The sequence below is a fragment of the Andrena cerasifolii genome, chromosome 8, assembly GCF_050908995.1.
Source record: "Andrena cerasifolii isolate SP2316 chromosome 8, iyAndCera1_principal, whole genome shotgun sequence".
Classification (NCBI taxonomy): domain Eukaryota; kingdom Metazoa; phylum Arthropoda; class Insecta; order Hymenoptera; family Andrenidae; genus Andrena; species Andrena cerasifolii.
Genome location: NC_135125.1, coordinates 9,976,008 through 10,003,962, shown reverse-complemented (window position 1 = coordinate 10,003,962; position 27,955 = coordinate 9,976,008). Strand labels below are relative to the sequence as shown.

Sequence of the window (27,955 nt, the reverse complement as noted above, 5' to 3'; positions counted from 1 at the left end):
TGAGTGTTGCCACTCTAATAGATATACCTACACCCTTAAAAATGTAACTTTCTTACAATCATGAACTGTTCTCGAGAAGTTTGACCTGTCCGCTCGTAGGAATCTTCCACCGCCGTTCCACGATTGGCTCATTTCAAATATCGCCGGCAAATCGCGCCGGACTCCGTGGCCCGCCGTCAAAACAAAACAATATGGCTGCCACTACGCACAACGGGCAGTAGACCGGGATGCTTACTAGCGAAAGATTTGATCGGTGAATAGAAAGTTTCGATTGATTCCCGTTATTGACATGATCATCGTACTGTTCCACGTGCTGTACCTCTTCGGCAAATTTGTATACCAGAGTTATCGGGTGAAGAGGCAGCCTGCCGCCGTGGACGATGTCGTAACTGGTACAGAAGCACGATTCGATACCTCTGAGAGCCCGTACACGATGAGGGACCCAGAGGCACCTCAGGAACCCGAAGAGAAGCCTCTGAGATTTTTCCCGCCCGCGTATGTGCAGAGATACGTCGCTGTTTCGGATATACTAAACGACACGAAGTATCGAGGAAAGCTACGCAAGGTACCCACGCACGTTTCTCTTTTATTCTTATCGGCCTGCCTCAGGAATTACCGATTTCTGTTTCCTTCGCAGGTGGTTGACTTCGGATGTTCGGAGCTCGAGTATCTGGTCTATTTGAAGAACACAACTGGCGTGGAGGAAATACTATGCGTAGATATCGATAGACGGACTCTAGAGGCTTACAAGGAGAAGGGTGCCCCATTAATCGCAGAATATTTACACACCAGGACGTCGCCTCTCGTGATTGAAATATGCGAGGGCAGCGTCACTTACAATGACAAGAAACTGGAGAAGACTGATGCGGTGATCTGCATAGAATTGTGGGTTCTCGCTCGATATATAAATGTTAGGCGTGCTCTTGTTCTATAGAAGGTGCGACAAATATTTTGACGCTTCAGGATCGAACATTTGTATCCAGACACTCTGGAGGACCTGCCTTACAACATATTCGGATTCATCAAGCCAAAGCTGGCAGTGATGACGACGCCGAACGCAGACTTCAATGTGCTGTTCCCGAATTTTTCGGGCTTCAGGCACGCTGATCACAAGTTTGAGTGGAGTAGACAGCAATTTCAAGATTGGTGAGCGAACGACGTCCCCTTTCATCTAATCGGTAGCCTGGAGTCTGTATTTATTGCGATCCTTGTGATGTTAACAGGGCAGAAAATATCACTGCGAGGTATCCTGATTACGTAGTGACCTTTGAAGGCATTTGCAAAGGCCCAGTGGGCACGGAACATTTGGGATGTTGCTCTCAAATGGCAGTGTTCCATCGCCTCAGCGAGAAGGATAGCTGTAACGTAGGCGTGGAAGGTTTGTTTAAGACGGTCGCTGTGCACGAGTATCCGTTCTGCACAGACAATCGTTCGGACGAGCAGAAGATCCTTGACGAGGCCACGTATTACATCCGCTACTTGTCGTTTCAAGATTGCGAGATGGAGGAAGAAGTGCCATTAGAAAAGTTACTGCACATGTTGAGGTCCTTTCGCATTTCGATAGACGTATTACAGACGATTTTAGAAGAAGCTGGTTGGGCGATTGCGAACCGCGATATTGGTCCAGTCGTATTGGTGCCGCCGCCCTCGACGTACTCAGACTACAGCACCGTGGAAGAAGCCCTGTGGTCCAACTACTCTGCTACGGACGAGGAAGATAATTGGAACAGAGAGCCTGGACCACCGATCAATTCCAGCAGACTCTTAGAAGAAGATTCCCTTCTCAATACTTGGGACAACTGGGGAGAGCCGAGCATCATTATCCCGCAGAATTGCTCTGTCGCCGAAGACAGTACGTCTCTCTTCGATGTAGAGAGCCTTCTGTTAGACGGTATCTCCGAAGTGACGAAAGACGATGAAACTCCGAAAGAACTTATTAAGACCAGCAGCAAAGAGACTCTGGAGTCGAAACCATCGCTTTCGAGTAACATTGGGAGTGTAGATGATCTGAACGATTCTTTTATCAACGTTCCGTCAGATTTAAACGAATCGGCGGTGTCATCTGATTCATTCCTTAACATGAATTTGGAGGATATAAAGGAGGGCTCGTTCCTTGAGTTTCTTAATCCCTCTAGCGCACGAGACAGCCAAATATCGAGGACCGTAGTAAACCTGAATCGTACTTTAGATTTTCAGCAATACATGTCCACGTCATGCGCATCCACGTCGCCCGAACCGTATCTTCGAATGGAGCAGCACTTAAAAGATGACAGCATGTGCAATCAGAGTATGAGCGCTTACTGGATGCTGAACGATTCGATTGATCAAGCAAATGAGTCCAAAGACGGGGAATGTAAAGCGGTGGCGAAGAATGAGCTTGATTTTGACAATGACTTTCATAGTATATATTTAAACAAGTCGTACAAGGAGAGCGAAGATTCCGATTTGGAAACTTTAAACAGTAGTACAAACGTGAGTACAAAACATCGTGAAACGCCAAGTGTTCAGCATGATAGCGCTGTGTCCAAGGGAGACGTGTCGCAATTAAACAGCAGCGTATCTTACGCCAGTAACACTGTGATAGATAATCAACCGCAGTTCACCAGTTCACCAAAAATCGGCACAAAAGTAAGCACGACAGGCAGCCGAAGGTCCCTCGACCGTGGGGCACAGAAAAGCGGTAGCAACTTATTAAGCGCAATACAGCAACTTCAAGTAACAAGACTTAGTAGCAATAATACATTAGAAAGTAGCAACGCGTCTTCGCAAAGTAATAATGATTCCAGTATTCACGTGGACTCGACTGTTAAGTGTAGCGGGATAATGGAGCTACATAATAGCCCTCAGGATTCCACGCGTGAAAAGAGTATGGAAGTGTTAAAAAATGAGGTGGATAATGCCATCGACAATACGCTTACCGTCAGCGACACATCGACAATAGGTTCTACATTAAATAGTGATAAACACACGACGAAGGAAGCGTGTATTACGGGTCCTTTATGTAGCGACGATAGCGCGAACGTTACCACGATTGATGAAGGAAGACAAACTGCTATACATTCGGCAAGATGTAATACAGAATCTCGAGTGACTGATCAACGGCTGACCGTTGGACAGGAATCTCGCGTCGATTTGATTCACGAGGGAAAGACTGACTCGAGCTCTGAATCATTAAAGGATATTCTACAGAACATAGATAGTATGCGTAACGATGCCAAAGACGTTAGTACCATAAGTAACATGTCTCTCGTATCTAGCTCTCACAGTGTTCAATCCACGTCAGTATTAAAAGACGAGAAACAAGTCAACTGTAAGGATGTAAAACCAAATGCTCTAGAGGTAACGGAAGGTATCGAGGCGAAGCCTTCTTCGCCGGAAGAATCCGTGGATACGCCTCCAAACAGCTGGTCCCCGGAAGTGATGGACTCTGGATACCCGAACTCTGCCTCTGCTCAAGATATGACGCCAGAATACGATCTGTCGAGCATAGCGCAGGATCAGATATCCGATTCTGAACCACCGAGTATAGCAGAGGCGCCTAGGGTTGGTGCGCTGGAGCCTGTCGAGGTTGAGAATGGCGATCTCGCGAACAACAATAGGGACGGGGAGGGTAACAACATGATGGCTGTGCAATTGAACGAGTTAGAAGATTTGCAGCCACTGATCGATGTACTGGAAAATGATCTTGAGAATGAGAACGACATTTACGCGTTGGAAAATGATTTTCCCATGTGGCTGTTGAGAATACTCGACATGGCCAATCCTATGGACGTTGATATTCACATGAGGAATCGCAGGGAAGCAGGGTTCCCGGATAGAGCACCAGGTGGTTGTTTCACACCTGTTGCCTAAATTTGGTGTATCAGATTTTATCGCTTTCTTCGCCTTGTCTGACTGGAGTTCTTTCTGTTGCAATTAGAAGGCGACGGCGCGTATGGAAACATGGAACAGGACGAAGGTTTCAAGAGCAGCTCCGAGGAGGACAGCGATTTAGAGAACAATGAGATGGGGGATGACGATAACAGTGACGTAAATGAAAACGCAGTAAATAGTGATAGCAGGAATGATCAATGGGCCACTGGTGGCACGTGATACCATTGAAATGATTATTATCTAGACCTAGACGATACCACATATCCTTCAGTATGTACGCAAGTGTCTACGGGTAGGAGGGAGAAGGTAATATCTTCTAGACGGTATTTATTTCCTTTCCTTTTACATTCTAATCATTATAATATTTAATTGCGATTGAGTTTCCACGAATACTTGAGATATATATATTTTTTTAATAAGTTATTACTGGGATATAAGTACAGCGTTGTGAATATTTCTAAGCAACGATCGACAAATTTGTTGAGAAAGGGATTGTTTTTTAGTTTCATAGAAGGAAAGAATCATTTCGCTTTGTTTTTTTTTTCTTTTTTTGCTTTACTTTCCTCGTTGAGCTTTTCTCGTTCTTGCATCCCATCTATTGACGAATTAGTGTCTTCGGTAGACGTAAAGCAGTGCTTCATTACCATTTATAATCTGTACGCGGTTGTACATTACCAGTAAGAATTCGCTTGTTACCACTCGAGACATTGAGGTGTCGACTTTTGAAAAAGGATATATATACATATATTTTCTTACGATTTTCAAGACCTTTTCTCATCGTGTCGTTTGTTAAGTGCCGTAAGATGACGCGCTGTTTTACCTTTGTATGGCATTACGAAAGTTTATCGATACGTTACAATTTATTTCGCCTATTCGTCTACATTTACCTATTTAATAAAGCATTGCGTTGATATTTATGACGGTTGAAAAATCTCTACAAGACTAAAACTGCATATCGTTCCGTTCACACGGTTGCCGATTTTGAACGAACACGTATAAATAAAATAGTATCTTCCAAACGAACGGACTAGTTCTTCGTGTATTCTGGACCCAAGCGTCGTTTTAAGAACGCCACCAAGAAACACTTGTCAATTAGACAGATACGATATCTTTCTTTATTTCAATAATAGTGGAATGACATTACAAGGTGTACAGTGATACATACGTAGTAATCCTAGAATCTTTACATGACCTGTTAGTAGCTTATCTGTATAGAATATTGGTTTGTCTTCCTTTTAGTATTTACAGAAAGTAGATCTTCCATTTCTTGTAAGATGCAGGACTATCGTTTTATTTTTTAACTACTGTATGAGTCTCTAGTGCGACCATAAACTTCACTTTAGATCTCATATTATTCGGTAAATATTATCTCGACAAACATAAATTTTAAGAAGAAAGGAATATTATCGTCGCCAATCTCTTCCGCAAGCTTCGCCATGAAAGATAATGGCACGATATTCAACTGCTGAGACCGTAAACTCTTCAACGATCTTTATGGTGTCAGCAGCTCGAAACTAATTAACGCGCGCGGATTTTACGAACGAATGATGGCACTAATTACCAAGCTACAGTAAATTCTCCTTGCAAGATCGCCAGATTTTTTATTATTTTTATAACCGTCACTCTCCCCGCCAAGTGATTTGGAGAATTTTTAGTTCTTTACCTGCCGGGTCCAGAGTGGCGATCTTACAACGAGAATTTACTGTAGCTCGCGATCTAAGATATGCTTTCGAGTGTTTTCGATCACGTGATCGTTTATTCGTGACATATTCTTTTGTACGTAACGGGAAGATTGATTAAATTCTGATCTTAATTAGTGCCTTAACGTAATTTATGGCCTTACGTCTGGCTCGCACAGACTCTGTCGAAACGAAGCGCGGATGGCAATTGGATATGAACCATGCGAACTCTCGAAAAATGAACGAAAGAAAGAGAATGGTGTCCAATATCACGAAAGATGATAGCACGTCTGATAATGACCGTCCTGTTGCTTCGCTGGCAAACAAACGAGGATATGTATAAAAAAAGGAAATTGAAGAGCTCGATATGTTACGTATGGCGATTCAGAGAGTTGGCTTGAAAGCGCGTACAAGAAACAAGACACACCTTTCGAAGTGGAGAAACGTACTCGTGTTATTTCGGAATGTCGCCGTAATGAGTCGGTACAAAAAAAGTAAATGAAACTGCAGCCGGAACAATGGAATCTCCAATTTTCTGCAGCCTATGTCGCGTTTGTTAGTTGCCCGAACGTACTGTATATGTACAGCAGGATCCTATAGCGCTTCTATCGTGTCGCCTCTTAGACTAGTTTCATACAAAACTTAGCAGCGTACTTATCACTAACATCTATTGTGTAATATCTCTCTGGATTGCGCGTGAAACGCGTCCCGCCTGCTAATCAACACCATTGGCTTGGCGACGGGACACCCTAACTCTCGCGTGAAACGTTTCGCTAAAGCGCGAACGAAAAAGAAAAATAGATTTCAATGGATAACAAATATACGCGACGAAATTCAGGTATAAAATGAGTATACTCGAAAAAAAAAAAAAAATAACAAACTCTTAACAAGAAATATCTCTGGTTCGAATATCATTATGGTGGGATAAAGCTGCCCTCGCTAAAAGCGCGTGACAAACGCCTGACGAAAAATACACCGAGCACGTGTCCTTAGTAGACCGAGTAGAATACTACGTGTAATCGTGGACGTTCATTGCGTATTCTAGTTTCTGTCTCAAGTAGATCTCCTTGTAAAATATTAGCTCTTCCTCCGTCGCTCTGCCTGGTCACAGTCACATTCTTTTACATCCCATACCGTGATCCAGATATCTTTTTAACTTAACGTACATTCAAGGTGTTAGCGTTATTAGTGACCAGTGCTTCTACTCTTCACCGGTCACTTACAAACGAAACGCTAGAGGCTAGACACTAATACCGCGATCACCTTGGGTGCATTTGGATTCAGACTGATACTTACTGCATCACACAACCTCTTTGAGATTATCTCGCGTATCACGGCTGCGGGAATGTATCAAGTGATGCATGTCACCTCCTGGTGCGCTGTCCCGTCTCAGATCCTTCATCAAGGAAGGGGCCATCCCCTCCCTTTTATTCGCCGCCTCTTTTATGCTGGACAACGTTTTACTGAGCCACGGCCAGCTGTTCCTCGCTGCTTGAAGTTCGGAAGCAGTTGCGTGCAACTGATGCGTCAAATCCTGTAAAACGAGCAAGGTCGATGACTCTAGGGTTCAAAAGAAGGTAGTCTGTAGCAAGGAGACCCTTTGGTTACCTGATTTCTGCACTCAGCCTCAACATGAGCCAGCTTCGTCTGCGCCAGCTCCAATTCTAGTTCTCGCACCCTTTCCTGCACCCTGTGCAACATTGGGTCTATCCGATTCTCCAAAGGGTGCGAGATGTCTGCCAGTATGTTGGACGAATCCATTAAGCAACTTCTGCACTTCTCGCACTTGGAAACCTTAGACTGCAAAGAACAATTCCTTAGAAAGATTGTGTGCGAAATAAGCTTGAATGAGGCTTACCCGTAATTCACTCAGGGTGGTCTTTGCAGCATTGTAGTCGTCCTCCAGGCGTTGACAAATCTAAAACAATTAGATGTAGGAAACATTCTGCTGATATTTTATTTGGAGAATCGTTTGTATGCGTGTACCTGTTTGTATTCAGTAATGATCACATTGCTACGACGACTCTCTGCATCCGCCCTCGCCACTTCTCGTTTTAGCATCTCTTTAACTTGAGCCAACTCGGCTTCTAGTCTCTGTTTCTCTTCTTCATTCCTGGCCACTGTGCCCCGTAGCTGCTCCACTTCGTTGCTGTACTCGTCCGCGTTCTCCTGCGCCTCTGTATCGCAGACACGTATATCACACGTCAATTAATAGCCTCCTCCAATGTGCAACGTAACAGAGTAGAACGTGAAATATTATCTATTTATATGTAGCATTTAGAACGACGTATATTAATCCCGCAGTTACTTTGTTTGCCGAGGAATATACTATTAACTATGGTATTGAAATGGTACGGTTGCGCAAGAATTTTGTTAGCACAGCCTTACTCTTTATCGAAGCTTTTACGGTGTGGCTCATTACCGCGACAGTGAAATATTTAAAAGCAGATGGCTTGGACGCTACTGACGGACACGCGATATCTTACAAAAGCCGATACCAATGTTCCACTGCACATTTCCTGTGCAGAACATACCATGGGCCAATTTTAAACTGCTGGCACAGCTGTTAACTACACGGTCGGTACCCACTTATAGCTCGCGTTTAATGTGTAGATATGGTGCTGATAAATGAAAATTGAACGCACTCAAGTTGCATGGAACAGAGTATGCAAGCTGAAAACTGTATTGTTTTATGTTCTATCACATTTCACGCGATTTTAAGATCACAGTGCCATTGACGATGGATGTAATTGTTACTCCACCTAATTATTTGCAATATTTATCGTCGCATTGCCAGTGGTTGGCGAACGTGTTGATCCCCAGTTAGACTCCGTGACAATTCTTACAGGACAGTTAGTAGTTAGTAAAATAAAAGCTAAAAAGCGAACAGACATTTATACAACTGCTTTATCTCATGCAATTCCAACTAAAGCATTTCGGGTGGGACAGGGTGTGCACAGGTAAAGAGACAAAACTAAGAAACGATATTCTAAACGGACGATTTATTTCCAACAAGTAATAAATAAAAAATTTTTTGTATAAAAAATCAGTACAAGACAGTGTAGAATACGAAGCAGTTCTGCCTAGTAAGCACGAAAACATTTATTATATACAAACAACACAAGATTCGAAGGAATTTATAAATATTACAAAATAAATAGTTCGATAAAGAAACCAAAGCAGTGTATTAATAATCTTCTAATGTTGGTTTTCCGTTTTTTCTCTCTTTTTTTTTAGATTTCTTTACACTAACAAGTATGTTGCATCTTTGTCTTTTTTTAATGGCTAATTGTATTTTTCTATACAATTCTTATCGTTCGCACTACGTTAAGAGTTGTATACCGATCAACCACCACCTGTTTTGTGCAACAAATGTTTCCTCGGTAACAGAGAGCAATGTGAATTACATTGTGATATCAAATGATTTTTGCGAAGGCCAACTTATAGTAGTTTCTTCGCGAGACTAGAACGAGACACCTTATGCTTTGGTATGCGAGCATATGCGTAGTACGCGAGTGCGTTGTTTCCTTTTAGCGTTTAATTGGCAATAAATGGTTGCCAGTTTTTCTTTAGAAATCGAGACTAGCTGAACAACTTTTCTATTTGGTCTATTCTACCTCCATCTCAGTAAACGAGAAGCGTCGCGTGCGAGTTAAACTTCCATTCAAGTCATTTGATACACAACTCACATAGTCGAAAGAAACTTTAATTCCAAAACACAGCGACGAAGCTGAATCGTGTAAAGCTTCAGTGTAAACAAATGTAGATTTACAACCACCTGACAACGTTTCCTCGACCGTATGCAAACTTTGCACATGCACATAAGGCAACACCATTCTCCGCTGGTGTCGCACGATTTACCGGGTCTACAGTGGCATTAGTGAGTGTGTTTTTGTGTGTGGCTCAAACATAAAATATGAAGTTACCTTTCAGCGTCATAAACTCTGCCGCGTACTTCTTCAGTTTCTTTAACGTAACCGAGCAGGCTAACTTCATAACGTACCGCGACACCTCCTCGTTCCGGCAACGTTTCGGCAGGTGCACCCGGAAGTATTTCAATATACTCTCGAAATCCAATTGAAGTAGCTCCTTTTTGCACAGCTAAAGAAACACGCATCTTTATCCTATGACATGTTGCAGGAAAACAATGTGCAAATTGCAGCTACGCGTTTCAGATCTTACCATTAGCAACGCAAGAGCGACTTGGAACAATGTATCGAGTCCTTGCAAAAGAAATACATCCAGGATATGAAAGACCAGATAAAGTGGAAACCTGGCTGTAAACAGGGTTAAAAACCATTGTGCAGCGAACATGTGTGTTTCTACGCCACGATCACAGAAGTGTTTGTAAAGTTCTGGCAACTGATCCTAAAAGGGCAAAAGTGATTATAAATAATCGTTCTCGTAATTGTCCACTTTCGTGCAAAGAATAAGCGACTGACCTCTATTAATCTATTAAGCTGATAAAATCGCATGTGGAGATTGTCAAATCTGTCCTTGTACAAATCTCTTAGACCGTAGTCGTACATTAATTTAACCAAAACACAGAAGGCTTGTTCCTCCGGCATCTACAAGAAATACCTAACGTTTTTCTTCTCATTAAACGCCCTAAATAAATCGCTGTTGCAGCCGAAGCATGACGATTACTTACGTGAAGCAGTAAACTAGCAACTAAAAAACTAAGTCCCTGGCAATATCCAACCTCCTCGTCGTACACTGCGTACGCTTTACTTATTCTGTACAAAGAATCTTGCCCCAAACCACCAGTTTCTTTGAAAAAGTCATGGGCAGGAAATGTTCGGTTAATGTCTCTTAAAATAACGCTTTCGCAACTGCTCTCCTGTAGATGCGCCGTAACACAGTTATCGCATTCATTATCTGCACTTTCTAGTATATTATTGCCCGACTTACCTTGGTAATTAACGTTCTATATCTATCCATCATTTCTTGCGAGTTATCGCAATTACTTAAGCGCTGCCATACCTCGCCGCGCAGCGCTTCGGGAATGCCTTGCTTTGCAAGTTTTATGAGAAGTTTCGGCCGTTGTTCGTTAACTTGCCAACTGTCCAGAACTTCTGCCCAGCTGGCCAGCTCATCCGCCGAACAATCTTTCGATACTTCGCCCGTACCGCTCAACATCGGTTCATCTCCGTCTAAAATACCATTCAAATATATGAGTAGCGTGTTTATACCGTTCTCCGCTAATTCAGATGCAAGGAATCTAAAGTTTCTTTCTTAACCTGAATCTATTTCTTCCTTGGGCGTAAGTGTGTCGATGCTAGTTAAAGAGGGCGATCGAATCAATGATGCTAAATTTAGAGCAAGGTTCAATCTGTTTCTGTCTAATTCTCCTGAAGTTTCTATACTTTGTACTTCATAGTGGACTTCCGTTCCGTCCCCGGATATTATTTCTTTTGAATTAAGGTAAAATTGCTGTACAAGGTTTCGCTTATTAAAGTACCAGAACCTCTCGTTCTGCGGGAACACTTTGACTGACGTTTCTATTATGAACCTAACGGGTTCCCGGATGTCGCGTATCACTAAATCAACAGCGACTGTCATGAATATCTTCCCTTCCCTGGGGGTTTCTACATTAAGGGTCTCCAAAGCTGGATCTGCAGGATCCCAGTGCCCGGATATGTTGTAACATTGCTTATCTTGTATTATTGGACCACTGTTGACTTGCATTTCAAGCAACCGCATATCGCTGTGCTTAACGTTACGACCAGGACTGACGAGCACTCCGAAACACCTTTCCACTTCCAGCGTAATTCCTCCTTCTTTACTGGACACTTGCTGGATACTCAAGCACACCTGCTTGAAAACGTTACTTCTGAGTTTGAAACAATTTCTGTCCTTAGGAACTGTACCGAAGCTCCCCTTTCCGTCGTCCTCCTTTATTTCCATTGTCACTTCAAAAATAAATACTCGAGAATTGTTTTTCTCGCTCCCGATGTTGAAACCATTGAAATCGCTCCCCGTTAAAGAACTGGTCATCGATCGTGGTATTCTGTGAAACGCTTTGGAGAAACAAGCAGAGACTTGGCCCACCTACAACGAAACAATACATTCTTACGTTCTCGGGAGAATCTCGAACCCGTGCATGCGAGAGAGTATGACGAACGTACTGCTTCTGGTATATCACAACGAAAAACATGACATTGATAAATGGCAGATTCCAATGTATCCCCGTGAGACCATGTGAAAGCAAAACATGCCGCACACGATCCGGAACTTTCTCCGCGTGCGTAAAACAAGATGCGTTGCACTTCGTAGTGCGCGATTGGTTGTTGCGTTGCAGCGTCGTATGAGCTGCAAGCACGGAAAGCGATGAAACACGATGCGGTACGAGACGCGACATTCTGTTAGAATTCTCTCTGCTTATACATACACAACGGAACCTTGAGAACTACTAGGCACAGAAACAGATACTTTGATTCCTAGATTAAGAGACTGCTCTGCGTTTAGTATGCTCATGTTGCGCTGTATCTCACATTCTGACTTCGGTGCATTTATTGTTGCAGATCCCAAATAGGTGACACCGTTGAAAATAGTACACTCTTGCTGGACGTGAGCTAGAGAATTTATATCCAGAATATGAATGCTTTACGTTTTCATCTTTCATAATTGCCAGCCGGCGCTTAAATAAAACAGCCCCTCACCTTCGTCTGTGTAATCTTCCGGCTTCATGATATCCTGCTTCTCCGACGCAATCATACAAGAACTTACATCATAAAATTGACTGTGCCCCACTTTCTTCGCCTTTGGTTGATTCTGCTGTACACTGCTCACAATTTTATAGTCGTTGCTTTCCATCTTCGAGTCCTCCGTCAATACCTGTGGTTTTATCAGTCGTTCGAACAATTATCAACGCATAAGCAGTGACAAAGATAACGAAATATTGCCGCCATGCCTATGAATACAAAGGAATGTATGCAAACCTCTTGAAGATTATTTTGAAGATCCTCCAGATTGCCGTTGTTGGCAATTTTCAACATAGGTGATTCAAGCAAAGTTTGCTGCTGCTTGCCGTTGCCTCTGTCATTTACAAACTCGTATTCGTCGCTTGTCGCCACTGATTCCACTGATTTAACACTCATACTATCCTCCATAACTATGCCTACAACGTCGAGCATAAAATTATCGTTGCCACAACAGGCAGGGAGGGATTGCGCAAGAACTACGTCTACGAAACTGTATATTTCTTAAAAGCGGCAAACAATTAGGACGCAAACTAAAGAAGAAATGCTTAGAAGACCAATGGCACGGATGACGGCACAAGAATCTAAAGATAAAGCTGAGTGTGCTTCAACAGTGCACGCAAAAGAGATACATAATATTTGTATTCTATTTATGGAATGAGATCGAACCAAAAGAGGAATGCACTTCTCACGAATGAATGCACTTGATTCGTTATGTCGCCCACGTATAATATAATGATTTATTTTTAGCAACCTGGAAATACCATCTGAGTAATGAATTCGATGATAACGAAACGGAAGAATCTCAACCACCAACGGAATTTCCTGAACGGTCGGGCGCAAGGGCCCCGATTATTTATCGACACGATCCGTTCGAGCGCAAGCAAATATGAATCCGCTGACTCGCTGGCGTAAAGCGAAGCGTGGCTCGCGCGTGCCAAAATATTCGACGCGACATCGCTAAAAGTCACACTAACTCGAATTCATAACGTTGTATTGCCAGTCGAACGTTTCGGTTGTTAATCATCTGATTATCATTCTCGAGCGGACCGAGAATCGTGCGCTCCTCGGTCGTCCCCGTGCGTGCGCCGTACGATCTCTCCTTTTTATTTGCTCGCCTTTAGTCGCACCCCCAGCAAAGAACAGGGATTACCCTCTCGCTGGATCCAAAAATTGCGGGGACACCGGTGCCTCTTCTCGCTTTGTCGTTCATTAAAGCCGCGGACACACCCCGATTCCTCGATCCTCGCATCGATCTATCCACACGTTCGTACGGTTCCTTTCTCCACCGGGCCCCGGTAAACGTTTACATGGTTTCACTGGTCGCCAAAGTGATCCCGTTTGACAGAAAAGACAACCTTGGCGTCGGCCATTCGAGCACTAAGGTCCCGGAAGTCTGCCTCGCTACGACGAATTGCGGACGAGGTTGACTCGAAGCGCGCAACAACTTCGAATCGACTCTGATGATTTATCGCCCCGTGCCGCGGATCTTTTATATTTATTTATAAACAGGATCACTCTCGCAGCACTCGAGTACGACATAACGATAGAAGGGGCGGATATAGCGACAGGGAGAAAAAAGTGTAACGATAAATCGTTCGGTTGCAGTGTAAGGAAAGTGTAAAACAGTGGGAAAGGAGCTGGATAAAGAGAAACAGCAACAAAAACAATACTCTCTGCTAAAAAAAGACTATCGAGGCGAGCCTTCCAATGAATCAATTGTGCCAGAGAAAAAAACACCTCGAATCCTTTGAATTCTTAGAGTATATAAACATGGAGGAAGCATGCAATAATGGGCGAAAATGTAGTCGGCGGTAGAAAGAGAGAGGGTGTCCCCCATGTATATTTTTCTCTTTTTACCACCGTCTACATTCTCGCCCATTGCATGCTTCCTCCATGTTTATATGCTCTAAGTTTGAATTACTTAAAAGTACATTTATTTGTTTCAGAAATAGAATCAACGTTACATGGTTTAGTCTCTAAATGGACAATTAAATAATATCTTGGGAATATTGATTGAAACTCTTGTTAAGTATGTAATTGATTTGAATTTGGGGCTGTCAATATTGTCAATAAACGTTGCCGGTAAAGTAGACAGCGAAATTCGAAAAAGTTATGAATGCCTATGGTACAGTCTCGACGCGTAGCACGCAAACATCTCGAAATCTATAGTCACATTTCACGTGACAGCAGGTCGCGAACGTTTTATATTCATTGGGGCACCTTTTCTTTTCAAACGTTCGTTTTAATTGGAGGAAACGTCGCCCGTTTCTTTGACGAAACGGAAGTCATACGACGGCAGCGACAGAGCGGCTTAAACCCGCGCTGGAAACTGTCCCCAAACGTCGACCAATCAGATAGCTCGTCACGTTCATGGCGCGTTACTGCTGTGGCCAATAGGATCCTCGCTCGAGGGACAGCTTGCGCCGACTCGCCGGCAGGTGGCGCGGCTGCGTCGGACAGCGAGTTGGAGTTGAGACGCGTCAGTCCACAGACGACCTCCGTTCCGTCGAATGCGAGGAAACGTTTTTTTTCTCTGTGCCCCTTAAAATTTTCGGTCTCCCGCATCGAGGCTCGTTATAATATCGTGTTTCCGGAGGTGGCCGAGCTTGTGATCATGAAAAGTGTGAGGATGTGCGAGGTCGGCTAGCATCGACGGGAATCGGGACGAAGTCGAAGACGAGTGAGTACCATTCAGAGATCACGGCTTTTTCCCCTTTGCCTCTTTTTCGGAGGCGTCGCGTATCTGTCGTCGTTTATAATCTCGCGGTCCACCGCGATCCCGTCAGCATCCGAGACCGCCGCCGTGAGATTTGACAGGTTCACGGGTCAGGGGCCGTACGCTGGCACGAAACGTCAAGGGAGAGACGAGAGGAGAGGTTATAAAGTCAAGAACGGAAATTGTCCCGCACCTGCCATCATGAGGCGATAGCTTTGTATTTCTGTGAAGCATCGTATCGCCTGCTCGCGAACCGTTCCTCCTCTCCCCGGCTCTGTCTCGTGCTCTCAATGGACCCTTTAAAACCCGTGAAACCGTCGAATAGCATCTTGACGTTACGCGACGCGTTGCCTCGAGTATGTACGCACGTACTGTTTGCCTGTGGCACTCGAGCAGGGGAAAAAGCAGGTGTACGTACACAGTTTGAACGGGAGCACGCGATACGGGTGCGATGCGTCTCGTTTGTCGCTGATAAAGCCGTTTAGCGAGGAGTGGTAGGGATCGTGTCGTTAGCAGGATGTCGATCGACGAGTTCAAAAATCAGTGTCCCCGAATCTGTGACAAGGATGGACAGACCAATTCTGGACGGTGTATCGCTGGTGTTTAGACCCGCGTAAGTAATTTTATCTTTAGAAAAGCTCAATGTCAGGTGGAAAATGTCACCGCGATTATTCACTCGTCATTTCTAGCCGGCCGCGTTACTTCTCGGTCTACGCCCGAAATAACATCGAAAACTCGCGGGTTCGTTTCGCGGTTTTTTTTTACGAGAGGTTATATCTCGACAGAATACGATCGCTAGTGATCCGTGTCGATGTGAAAATTTCTACGTCGTACAGAGTGGACCGCGCAAACGTCTCGGTTCTGCATTTTTCTCGGAGTAAAAAATTTATCGTATCTTTTCGATTTATTTCCAAGCATAAACTTGCCTTCACGCGGAATAGAGTTCAGTCACGTGACAGATGGTTCGCGTAATCGAGAAATGTGAGGACTAATTATCAGTGTCGTTTAATTAGGCGGAAAGGAAATATGAGACGTGTGTTTTATAAGTTTGACTTTATTTACTAAACGAGTCTTTAAGAACGTATGATTCGATTCGAGAAAAACACCGTTGACCTTGGTTTCTCCCGTTTCCATTAAATCAGCTTGCGGATAGTAGAGTACTTTCTCCCACCAGTTCCGATTAATTCCCGGTTTTCTCAATCGAGTTTATTCTCGGCCACAAAGCGGGAATTATCGCATTGTCAACGTTCGACTCGTTTCGGTATTGGTTAGGAAATAATCGACGCGAGGCTATCGAGAATGCTCCCGCGAACAAAGACGACGGATATACCTGGGCGGCAGTGCTTCCTTATCCGCCGAGAATAATCCAAAATGTGATTCTCATTCTGCTTCGTCAATCTTATCGACGTGACTCATCGATAAGCGAGCATCCTCTGTTATTACGATCGAAAAGATCGGCGTTTCCGTGACGCGGGACGTTTACGTGGCTGTCGATTTATTTCTGTGATAAATAAAAGATAACAATAAGGCGTTGCAAAGAGCGGAAGGCGGCTTCAATCGCAGGAAACGTTCCGAGCACTTTCGTTTGCTAAAAAAGCCCTTATCTTATCGGTCTAAATTAAATTCTCCTCCCGATTACTTTACGACGGGTATAAATATTCTAATGCCACTTCCAGCTGACAGTGTAATTTCCCTCTTTGCGGAGGACTTGGTGTGCCGTTCGCGTTTCCAGCGCGCTCAAGGTTGTTGGAGCTTCGGATTAATTTCGGCGGATCGCGTTTAATTTGCTCCTCGCGATCCAGTCTCGTTGAAACTTTCGCTAACGAGCAATCCGCGACCGCCTTTGTGATCTCTTCCAGTGCACTTGCCGGCCCTGTAAGTCCCTACGTACCGTCGCATCGATAACTCTAGAAACCCAGAGTCTCCATTCAAACTGTGTGCTTCGAATTCCCAGAGCTTGTGGCATTGCCTGGCATCGTACAGGGCGTGTAAAGTCGCAGGTGTTGCGCGCTATTATCTCTAGAGATTAGATCGGTATCATCAGTATTTGATTTGTAATCAGTCCTGATCTACTTTCCATCCCCAGCGGTTTTGACCAGATGTGACGTTAAGGGGAGGTTCTGGTCTAAATGTCGATTTTTCTTTTATTTCATTTTTCGAATGTTCAACCTTTTAGGAATACGGGTTTAAAAGGATTTGTTGAAATTCGTAAAATTCCCCAAGTTGTAGGCATTTGAGTCGCGGCAAATACATGGGTCACAACCGGCTACTCGGCGCTCACGTAAAACTTCAAATGCGTTTTTCTCGAAACAGTGTTCTCAAAACGGTGGGACCTGTATCTTCAAAAGTTATTATCCGATTCGACTGAAACTTGTTTTATTTTGAAGATTATTCTTTTGGCTAGGGGGGGGGGGGACTAAAAAAAATTACAAAAAGTTGAAAATTTATAATTTTTAAAGGCGTTGAAAGGACGAAAAATACAGGGAAAAGTGATTTCAAACGTGAAGTGTCGTTATTTTCTAAAAAAAATGTCAGTTTTGTAATTTTTTTTAGTCCCCCCCCCCCCTAGAAAAAAGAATAATCTTCAAAATAAAAAAGGTTTCAGTCGAATCGGATAATAACTTTTAGAGATACAGGTCCCACCGATTTGGATCAATTTTTTGACGCCTTAACTTTAACGACTCCCCAGGGCTGTTTGCACTGATTAATTATAAAACAAAAAATATATTTCTATAACATAAGACATCCTTAATACAATGCAACAAGTCCCATTAAATTATATATAGTAGTTTTCCTTTAATTAATTCCTAAATATCACCTATTTTTTGGGGCTCTAGACCAGAACCTCCCCTTAAGAGGAATCTGACCAAAGTGAGTTACGTTGAATCGTAGAGGCATTAGCCTGCGACACCTTTACTTTCGTACCTCGCGCGGAGTCTAGTTACGTAGCGCGTAGTATTTTGTGTTAATGATCGAGAGCGATTCATGAAAGAACGCCCGAGGGCGTTTAATAATTCGTTCGTCGAGTGCATCGTGCTCCTAGAGACCTGGTAGTCGCCTCGATGGCTGCTGCGGTCACCTACTTTGTAGCTTGAAACTCGACTCCAGGAAGAGCGCGTTCGTTTTCGCTCGCTCGCGTTTCCAGCCGCAATTACCATTCTCAAAACAATCGCGCTTGCGTGGCCAGCTCTGCCTGCCGCGGCGCGCATCATCTCGTTGCAGCTGGAACATAAATCTCGGGCCGTACCTGGCGTGGCCCTGAAAGCTTAGCAACACGGTAGACGCTCGTGCGTTAGGCTAAGTCAGACCGAAAGCTGGATTGATCCGCTCGCGAAGCAGAACGCGGGAGATGGTAGGCACAACGGTAAAGAGGTCGACGCGAGTGCCGTTTTTCTAAATCGTGCACGCTGCGAGTCGTTTGGCGAGTTAACGAGATGCAATCAAACACGGCTGTGTCCGTAAAGGTCGATCGTTTCGGTTTTTACGCTCCTATAAGGAAACTCTCTCGATCCACGACCCTTGGTCTATCACGCAGGTGTCGTTAAAAAACGCAGACGCGCGGGTCTCGGGGGTTTTTTTTTTTCTAACGGATGCGTCGTTTTAATTTGCAGCCTCGACACGGCGAGGATGGCGTACAAGGGTAATTGCTGCTTGTGAGCGTCGGGAGGATCACGGGGAACGATGTCGACGAGGCTTCGACGGAGATCAGCTCAGCGGGCTTCAAGCGTTCAGTCTCGTCGCCTGGGATCGACCAGATCTTAGAGTCGGATCCGTCGCGGCGCGACTGATCTCGGGGATCGTCGCCGAACGATACAGCAGCGGCAGGGGGAGGAAGGAGGGAAGAAATCAGAAAAGGGGTGGAATCTTGGAACTGCCTTATAGCCGAGTAGTAGCGCGAAATAGGGGAGAAGTATTTTGGTAAAAGCTGGTGGACGATTCGCTGCAAGAGGGTCCAGCCGCGATTATTACTGGCGAAGCCCCGCGTTGATGGTCGTGCGCGGTGCGCGATCCTTGTTGCTTGACGCGCGTCGTGTGCCGAAAGATCGCCGGTCTCCCCATCGCGCGTACAGTTTCGCTCGAAGCTGGAGCTGAACGCTCTCTCATCCCCGATTCACCGCGGCAGCGAGTGCTCGGCCGTGTGATAAACGCGATCAAAGTGAAGTGCGTCCCGGTCGCGGTGAGATGGCCTTCATGATGAAGAAGAAGAAGTACAAATTCTCGGTGGAGGTGGACCTGGAGGAGCTGACCGCTGTGCCGTTCGTGAACGCGGTGCTGTTCGCCAAGCTGCGACTCCTCGACGGCGGCTCCTTCGTCGACCATTCGACTCGGTAAGCGAAACTCCATCCATCGAACGTTTAAGCTTTATAGTCGTATCGCCATTCTTGGACGAAAGCTTAAGTATCTCCGCTTTCGGCTAAACGAACTAACTCGCCAGGGAAAACTGTCGCGACGATAGTTTATTTACGCTGCTCGTAGACCTCGGCAGACGTGGGTGCTCGCTATTATCGGGCAGGTACTCGGAAATACGGACGACGACGGGGGTATATTTAGCACGGGAATTTTTTCCCTTTCGCGACGTAATAGATCGCGTGCCGGTGCACCTCTACGGCTCGTTAGAACCGCTTCTTTAAAGCCCCGCCTCTTGTCTCGCTAGAGATTACTTGTTTGGAAGTTCGACGAATTGGTAGAAGAAATCGGAGAGTGGGAGTTAGATTGGGGGTAATAGAGAATGAAAGTTGAAAGGAACATGGATCCTGGACCGTCAAATGGGGTGACTGACCGCTGGGTTAACTTGGGCCACAAAATTAGTATTTTAAGGAAAATCCTCTGTCTATTCTATAAAAGGTATTATTCTCAGGCGAGATGCAGCTTGGAGTAGGCAATTCAAGGTACCCAAGACACTTTCTCTGAGAATAACACCTGTTCTGTAATAGATGCTTGAAGAAGTGAAGGAAAGTTTCGATGCATTTTACACTGGAGCTCATCAATCGTTGCCAAACATGTTGATAAATTTCAAATGATCGCGGCTGCGGTTAAACGCGGATGGTCGCTTAGGCGTTACCAAGCAACAGTTGGCTAATCGTTATATTACACGATGACGATGTCTTTTTACCGCGTACATCCATGAACGGAACAATTTATGCAAAGAGTTCGATCATCTTCGCTCGCTCGTCGAGCCCAATTAGAAGTTACGCGGGACGTCAGGTATGGAAATGCCAGATGCAAGCGCATCCACGGCTCTGACAATTGAGAGTTCAGTTTTATCCGCTTAACCGCGGCGATTACGTGTTCGTTCGCCCGTCTTCCCTTGCGGAGGCGACTCGGTTGCGTTCTATCTTCCGTTCATGGTCGGTCGATATCCAGGGACGATTTACATTGCGACCGCGTTATGCACGACATCGTGCACCCTTCGACGAGTGGAATATAACGTTTCCCGCACGTGTACGAGATGCACGCGACATAAATTCCGCCGACGGTTCGTAAACCGTTTCCGATGCTACGGCGTACTCAGGCGGACGTGGCTCGGTTAAAGGAGATGCCCTTTTACTTCCTTTTATTCGCCTTAACGGCCTCGTAATACATCTGAAGGCGTTCGGTAGGGGCGTAGGAACCCAAAGAATAGAACCACTCCTCCTCCTCGAAGATTCCAATTAGGTACCTATCTAAACTGTAGGAATTAACGCGTCCCGGGCCACGATATCTATTTACTTATTTAACTAAGCGGGGAAGTTCCATTAGTTATTAGATATTCATCGTAACTGAGAGATTCATGCAGAGGAAAAAGGTATCCCTCGATTCAGTGTCGAAATGAAAATGGAGGGAAATGAAACTGAAATTCTTTATTTCTTTAGTTCTTTAATTCTTTAGTTTTTTAGTTCTTTAGTGCTTTAGTTCTTTAGTTCTCTGGTTCCTTAGTTCTCTGGTTCTTTAGTTCTCTGGTTCTTTAGTTCTTCAGTTCTCTATTTCTTTAGTTCTTTATTTCTTTATTTCTTTAATTATTTTTTTTTTATTTCTTTAGTTCTTTAGTTCTTTAGTTCTTTAGTTCTTTAGTTCTTTAGTTCTTTAGTTCTTTAGTTCTGTAGTTCTTTAATTCTTTAGTTTTTTAGTGCTTTAGTTTTTTAGTTCTTTAGTTCTTTAGTTCTTCAGTTCTTCAGTTCTCTATTTCTCTATTTCTTTATTTCTTTATTTCTTTATTTCTTTATTTCTTTATTTCTTTATTTCTTTATTTCTTTATTTCTTTATTTCTTTATTTCTTTATTTCTTTATTTCTTTATTTCTTTATTTCTTTATTTCTTTATTTCTTTATTTCTTTATTTCTTTATTTCTTTATTTCTTTATTTCTTTATTTCTTTATTTCTTTATTTCTTTATTTCTTTATTTCTTTATTTCTTTATTTCTTTATTTCTTTATTTCTTTATTTCTTTATTTCTTTATTTCTTTATTTCTTTATTTCTTTATTTCTTTATTTCTTTATTTCTTTATTTCTTTATTTCTTTATTTCTTTATTTCTTTATTTCTTTATTTCTTTATTTCTTTATTTCTTTATTTCTTTATTTCTTTATTTCTTTATTTCTTTATTTCTTTATTTCTTTATTTCTTTATTTCTTTATTTCTTTATTTCTTTATTTCTTTATTTCTTTATTTCTTTATTTCTTTATTTCTTTATTTCTTTATTTCTTTATTTCTTTATTTCTTTATTTCTTTATTTCTTTATTTCTTTATTTCTTTATTTCTTTATTTCTTTATTTCTTTATTTCTTTAGTTCTTCAGTTCTCTATTTTTTTATTTCTTTAGTTCTTCAGTTCTCTATTTTCTTATTTCTTTATTTTCTTATCTTGCACAGATAAGACCCACTTAGTACCAAAAATAGTAGTAACCAATACATAGTAGAGACAAGCATTACACCTAAAAGCAAAACATTACGAAGAACATAACAGGCCTACTATTTTCTGCAACTGAATATCGATAACGGACCCTGAGATCGAGCTCGTTAAACGGCAGGCTGTAAAAATTAGCGGAGCCTACAGAACAGGGTAGAAGGAATCTTGTTAAGGCTGGGAAACTTATCGAAGTTCGGTCAGTTTCGGTGCACGTATCCGTAATCCCTTGGCAGGGAACGAGATCGATGCGAATCCGCGGGAAAGCGAGATCTGAGAATGAGTCACGTACGGGAGTATATTGTTCCCTCGTCGTGCAACTTTTCAGAGAGCCTTGCGAGAGCAGGGAAGACCGGAAGTCCTCTGGACCGGTGCCAGAGCGTCGGCCTCGGTGATTTTATTATTTCGCGATCGGTAGTCGCTGACGCTTCGCTTTTCTCTCGGAATTGGACGCTGGAGAGAGCAGCCCCGTTCCGGCTCCGTGTCGCGGGAATTAGAATCCCGTTATCGAGCGTATCTTCCGCTCGCGAACTCCGCCCTTTTCCGACACGGATCGCACAGCCCTCGTCCGTTTAATTAGACGGGGTCGCCCAATTATTCGTCATTAATTATTACCCCGTTATTATCGCCATTAATTATTACCCCGCAAATGCATTCTACGGGCTCCAGACCACAGCTTCGATCGATCCTCGCGACCTTCCGCCGAATTTCGTCGCCCGGTTCCGCCCCGTGGAGAGAACTCGTCGCGAAACTTCTCCACGTGGCCGACCTTCGCGAAAGGACCTCCAGCGGCGAGGAGATTCGGAGGAACTGGGTTACAGAGGGACAGGGAAGTGGCCGCCGGACGAGATTTTTGGATGTCGGACATGTTTTGGCAGAGTTGTCGATCGGTTCGTTAGAGGTGCAACGATAACAGCCACTGTACGCGCGTATCGAAGCGGCTGTGCCCGCGCCACGGATGATTGATCGCTGCCTACGGGTCCGTCGATCGGGTCTGATTGATTGAAAGAGCGGGGGGAGGGTGCCACAGTGGAACAATCGCCATTTGCGACTTCTCGTTGATGAGGATTCCGCGAAAGGAGGCTCGCTCGGCCTTTTCAGCAATCTCGTTAAATCGATGAGACACGAAATTTCCTGACGCCGCCGGCGTATCTCGATCTCGTTACATTTTCCCATGCTTTTCACCGAGCTAGTTTCTCTGAGCGCAGACACAGATAGGCGATTACTGCGCCGGAACGGATTTTTCGCCTGTCCCCCACGCGATTCGCCGCGGCTCGTGAAAACGTTAGACGCGTAAAGACATCCAGGCGAGAAACACGATTCGTTCGGATCTGTGTCAGCGAGAACGATTTAAGTTTCTACGAGATTTCTCTCGCTGCTCCCGACGCGTAGGGGAGACCGGGGCAAGTTGATACGTTTCTCAGTGTTCAATTTTTATCATTTTTGCTTGAATTAATTACTTAGCAACAAACATGCTGAAATACACTTCGGTCCTTCCTCTTTAATACATTGTAAACTAGCCGACCCGTTACCCTGTTTCCAAAATAGAAAAGCCTACAAGAAAAATAATAAATAGCCCATAAAATAATCTAATCTGTAATCTAGTTTAGGCGTGAAAGAAGGACGAACAGGAGTAACGTTTCACTTTTGTGTATTAGTAGGGAAAAAAAGTTGAGAAAATCCATACAAAATAAATGAACGAACCAACTTGCCCCGGTCTACCGTACCCTCCTCGAGTCGAGCCACAGATGCATCTCGGGGTTAGCTGGCGCTAATAAGACCCGCGAGCTTCGAAGGATATCGAAGCAACTTGGCCAGCGTCGCGCTCCTTCATCCCCGGGTATGCGAGAAATGAATAGCAGGCGATCGCGGAGCAGGGGTGGGCGTGTGCGCAATCAGATCGAGATAAGCCTTTCGATTTAACGCCAGAATGGAGCGTCGGTCTCCCGGTAACCGTCTGCTCTGCCTTGAACCATGACCTTCCGCGGAATAATCGGCCACCAGGGGGGCTCGAATGTAAGGCGCCCGGTCACGAGAACCCGCAACGTCCAACGCAACAGCAGATTAGAATGCAGACGAGGGGCGATGGGAAAAACCGCCGCGGTCAAGTGGCAGAAGCGACGAAGTAGAAAGAAAGTCGCTAATGAAGACAAGAGGGGTGGAAAGCCGAGGAACGTGTGGAAGCTCTCGCGAAAGGAGCACAGTTGGTCGGCCAGAGGCGCGCGGGATGCATCGAATTAGAAATCACCGGAGAGGTGTCCCGATCGTTCTCTTCTCCCATTCATCGCGGATTGTCCGCGGTCATTGGCGCGGGACGCGCGTCGAAAGTCACCGTCGGACGAAAAGCGACAGTGGGAAGCGTCCGCGGAGAGAAACGTGATTCTTCTCGCGGCAGATAGCGGGTAGAAAGTGCGCGTTAATTCGTTCTCGTCCTGATTCGCGGCGGGCGCGAAAATCGAGAGAGGAGGTCGCGCTGAAGAAATCCGAGGGGAGACGTGTGCGAGCCGCAGCGGGCTGCAGAGGAAGAAAGGGAAAGGGGGAGGAATAGGGAGAAGCAGAGGTCGGCCGATGGAGAGACGGCGAGGGGGGAGAGGGCGAGAGATAATGGACAATGTCCTGTCGTCCGGTGTGCCCCGTGTGTGGAAGCGGAGGACCTGACACCGCTTCAATCCGCTGTGATGAGGAAACACCCGATTACAACGCTACGGGGCCCGAACCACGGAATATTTCTGCGTGTATCCACGGGAACGATTATGTCGATATACGTACACCCTGCCAGCCGCCATTGGATCGTATAACCGTGCACATATTTGCTGCGCGCGAAGGGGTGCAGGGGGACAGCACGAGCCGCGTTACACGAGGGGGATCGTGCGTATTACGAGGAGCTTCACCCTGATTTTTATCGAGTCGAGGGGTCGCCGTTACACGAGTGACTTCGAACGTGTTCCGACGCACTAATCGCCCTGGTAGATATAACTCGACACGCGTGGCTATCTAACTCTTCGAGCCTGCTACTTGTAGGCTGCCCTTCGTTCTCGTCACGCGGCTCCCTGTTCCTCAGGGCTATATACAGTCGCATCGGGAAGCAAGCTGACGCTCTTTAAAATCGCATAACTTTTTTAAAATTGGTCCAAACCACTTGAGTTTTTCTTTAGAAGCTGGCGGAATTAGTTTTCTAGGTGACGTGTTTCGTCGTTTTGAAAAAAAATGCAACTGGTCGGAATAGCGACGAAAATAGCGAAGGTCGTTTTTTTTTCAAATTTTTTTTCTGAGTCTGCAATGAAAATTCAGAAAAATCCCGTTTGTAGATTGAAGTGAGTTCTATACATGCTGAAAGTTTCATCTAAATCGGTTAACGTTGCTCTGAGCTATAAACGCTTAAAGATCGCAGAATAAGGGCGAGAATCGCTGATTTCGGGAACCTACGAATGTGTACCGCAAGATTCAGGAGATATTTCCAGCTCGCGGCCTTAATTATTAAACTCGAACTTATTGAAGAACCTTAATGTCTAAAACAGAAAGTTTAGCCATATGTTTGTGCGTTTGTCTGTCGTCTAAAAACCTTCGAACGGTACTCTCGGATCACGAAATGGGCCTCAGCTCCAATATGCCTAGTTAATCCAGATGAATGTGACTATAAAAGAGTAACACCATCGAAATTCCGCGGTGTGGTCCAGTTTTTCAATACCCCTGTTTCATTCCCCGACACGAATCGCGTTTCATGAATCATCGAAGACGCTCCGCGAAGCAAAGCAATCCGTGTCCCTCGAAGCTGACCGAAAGCCGCGCCAGATTGTCTAACGGGGAAGGAGTCCACCCACGCTCGCTCTTTTACGCGATGGAGCGCTGCGTAGAATCGATTACAATGCGGCTAGCCTCCAGAACGAAATGCAGAAGAGTCGGCCAACCGTTGCTCGACGTGTTTCACCACCGAATACCTAAACGCATCGGTGAAATTTCGCGCGTTTAGTACCTATCCTCGGCGGAACGGCACGCGAACGAATTCCACTGACCCAGCCGCGTTGAAATTCGAAGCAGATCCATTAGGATTAACCCATTAATCTCATCTGTGCAATCTCATCCATCTGGACGACGTAATCATTGCTGTCTCTCTGTAGTTCCCACGAAGGGTTTCATTCTCACCCCCGCAGTCGAACCCTCGACTGTTTCAAACTCCTCCTTTCTCATTGTTACCGGCCGCCGATCTTCTGAGACACGACTGGAGGTCGTCGCTGAATTATCTAATGTACCCCGAGGCTCGTGGCCGAGCCATTAATCACGATGATCGCAGCTATCAGCAGCGTTGGCCGACTGCGGACGGTGTCCCCAGGAAATCACGTGTCCGAGGCGAGCGTCGGTTAGGAAAGGCGACGTTCGGCGTGGGTGGGCCGCTCGATCGTTTGAAATTGCCCGATGCCTCGCGGCTGCGCTCTCCCGGCAGTTCCCTCTTCATTCAGCTTTTCCGCGGGGTCGGCGAGAGGGAAAAAAGGCGTGGGTGGGACGCGCACGGCTTAGCCTACATTTCCCTCGGTCGCGCCGTTCCGCGAACCGACACGCGAGAATTCCGAGGGAGAGTCGGGGCGTTCGGGTGGCCGAGTTGGCAGGATATTTCATCGTTGGACCTCGATCGATCCGCCCGAACCGAAGAACGACTCCTCGGTGGCAGAACCGTTGCCCTGAACCGGCTCGATCATTTTCCGATCGTTTTCCGTGCCCCCGTCGCGCGCTTTCAGCTCGCCTGCGCCCAGAGCCCGCCCTTTGGTATTCCGGAATCCCTCTTCCGCGTCCAACGACGCTTGTTCGCTAATTGTAAGCTGAATAAAAAAGGCAGGAGTAAACATACCGAGTAGCTGCTAAATTCTGAACTGAGCGCGAGTGGCGAGGAAAGAGCGCTGAAGCGGGGATTCTTCAAGTCTCATTTCGTTCTCGGAATGCCGCGTGCTCTGCCATAGGTATGTCACTGAGGTTAAAGTATCCCCTAGGTTCTAGAAACTCGAAACGTAGTCACGGTTCACGTTTCCCGAGGCGATTAATCGCGTTCGATTCCTCCCGTTTAAAGGGATCCTCCGAGACTGGCAGCGAGGCCTCGCGAACAGTAACAGCGTTTCGTGGAGCTGGAAGAAGGAGCTTGATGATCACCGTCGCGATTAATGTCTTTCGAGTTCTTCATCCCTTTTGTGCTCTTCTCGTAGCGATTCACGTCTCGTTGCTCGTAAATACTCCCGCACGAGGAGCTTCGAGGCAGAACTTGTTACCCCACATTTAGCTCCTCGTCTCTATTTCACCTTCCCTTTTCACCCCGTGCCCTACTCTTTTGCCCCTCGTTCACGCCGATCCTCCGCGGCTGTTCCTCCAATTTCCCGTGGACCTGGACGATGCTCGCCGCTCCCGCTCCTGAAGAAGGTGCCACGTCTCTTCCTCGCATCCACGGGGTCTCTGGAGTGTATACCGCGCTCGCCTAGGAAACGCTCGTTCCCCGTTGAAACTCGCGATACGCGGAAGTAGACCAGACGTTCATTTCACGGCAGTTATTCCATTGCTTCGGTATACGCGGAAGATGACGATTTGCTAGCGTTTCGGGTCAATTGCACTTGCTTCAGAGGATACCATAATTCCCTCTTTCTTCTGGGGAAATTTCATTCCTACTTTTGTTCCATTTAGTTAACGGGCTTAGCCGCGAAAGCTTCAGCTACCGTAAACTGGGGGGAACATTGGTAGTTAACTAACATGTATTAAAGAGGGAAAAGGATGAGAATTTGATGCATTCTGACACTTGTAGTACACTCGCAAAAGATGCAATGTTATGATAGGATACTTGCAGCAAATGTAAAAATGTTGATTTTTATATTACGTAGCAAAGTGTTATATTATAATCAAAATACAAAGAAGAAACTGGACGTGTACAAAAAGAAAGAGACAGGGAATTGGTTAATACGTGCGCAGTGAAAATGATGTAGTACCTACCAAAATTTCAGTATGCTTATTTGCGTTTTAAGCCTTGGGAAGTGTCCACTGAACCTTCAAAGATAATCGTCGATAGGATTCCCTCGTTAACGCATCCTCCATCCATTTTCCCGCAATTTTCCACATGGGCGCGGAGAGGTG

At 45.1% G+C, this 27,955-nt stretch overlaps 3 protein-coding genes across 11 annotated transcripts in view; 2 read left to right on the top strand and 1 right to left on the bottom strand.

Moving 5' to 3' along the window:
- The first annotated feature begins 181 nt into the window (after positions 1-181).
- Positions 182-5,905, top strand: Hen1 (Hen1 methyltransferase). Of its 3 annotated transcripts, XM_076817597.1 has the most exons (6): positions 182-565; positions 638-885; positions 964-1,146; positions 1,224-2,805; positions 2,848-3,826; positions 3,920-5,905. In XM_076817597.1, the coding sequence occupies exons 1-6, from the start codon at positions 290-292 to the stop codon at positions 4,090-4,092; spliced, it is 3,441 nt and encodes a 1,146-aa protein (XP_076673712.1). In that variant the 5' UTR covers positions 182-289; the 3' UTR covers positions 4,093-5,905. The 3 variants fall into 3 exon arrangements, with proteins under 3 accessions (XP_076673712.1, XP_076673711.1, XP_076673709.1); XM_076817596.1 differs by having other exon boundaries at positions 1,224-3,826; positions 3,923-5,905; XM_076817594.1 differs by having other exon boundaries at positions 1,224-3,826.
- Gapcena (GTPase activating protein and centrosome-associated) lies at positions 4,445-13,785 on the bottom strand. 5 transcript variants are annotated; one of them, XM_076817600.1, is made up of 16 exons: positions 13,008-13,035; positions 12,494-12,672; positions 12,215-12,389; positions 11,944-12,127; positions 11,681-11,864; positions 10,793-11,603; positions 10,464-10,705; positions 10,204-10,392; positions 9,995-10,120; positions 9,735-9,920; positions 9,479-9,653; positions 7,539-7,729; positions 7,411-7,470; positions 7,161-7,352; positions 6,849-7,086; positions 4,445-6,653 (listed from the first exon to the last, which is right to left on the bottom strand). In XM_076817600.1, the coding sequence occupies exons 1-15, from the start codon at positions 13,018-13,020 to the stop codon at positions 6,853-6,855; spliced, it is 3,141 nt and encodes a 1,046-aa protein (XP_076673715.1). In that variant the 5' UTR covers positions 13,021-13,035; the 3' UTR covers positions 4,445-6,653; positions 6,849-6,852. The 5 variants fall into 5 exon arrangements, with proteins under 5 accessions (XP_076673715.1, XP_076673716.1, XP_076673718.1 ...); XM_076817601.1 differs by lacking the exon at positions 13,008-13,035 and adding an exon at positions 13,231-13,785 and having other exon boundaries at positions 4,445-7,086; XM_076817603.1 differs by lacking the exon at positions 13,008-13,035 and adding an exon at positions 13,372-13,785 and having other exon boundaries at positions 4,445-7,086.
- Positions 13,786-14,705: 920 nt separating this feature from the next.
- The window catches only part of LOC143371945 (early estrogen-induced gene 1 protein), a 52,104-nt gene continuing 38,854 nt past the window's right edge, over positions 14,706-27,955 (top strand). Inside the window, exons 1-2 of one of the 3 annotated variants that reach the window (XM_076817632.1) lie at positions 14,706-14,936; positions 18,584-19,300. In XM_076817632.1, coding sequence (XP_076673747.1) covers positions 19,155-19,300 — 146 coding nt within the window. In that variant the 5' untranslated portion in view covers positions 14,706-14,936; positions 18,584-19,154. The remainder of the gene's footprint in view (positions 14,937-18,583; positions 19,301-27,955) is intronic. The other 2 variants (XM_076817633.1, XM_076817635.1) reach the window with 2 other exon arrangements.

Excerpts from the sequence above, each read along its gene's own strand:
- Hen1 (XM_076817594.1), top strand. The coding sequence starts at position 290 with ATGATCATCGTACTGTTCCACGTGCTGTACCTCTTCGGCAAATTTGTA. Across the intron at positions 566-637 it reads ATCGAGGAAAGCTACGCAAG|GTGGTTGACTTCGGATGTTC; the intron begins GTACCCACGCAC and ends TTTCCTTCGCAG. Across the intron at positions 1,147-1,223 it reads AGACAGCAATTTCAAGATTG|GGCAGAAAATATCACTGCGA; the intron begins GTGAGCGAACGA and ends TGATGTTAACAG.
- Gapcena (XM_076817599.1), bottom strand. Across the intron at positions 12,390-12,493 it reads TTCAAAATAATCTTCAAGAG|GTATTGACGGAGGACTCGAA; the intron begins GTTTGCATACAT and ends ATAAAACCACAG. Across the intron at positions 10,121-10,203 it reads TTGCTAGTTTACTGCTTCAC|ATGCCGGAGGAACAAGCCTT; the intron begins GTAAGTAATCGT and ends TATTTCTTGTAG.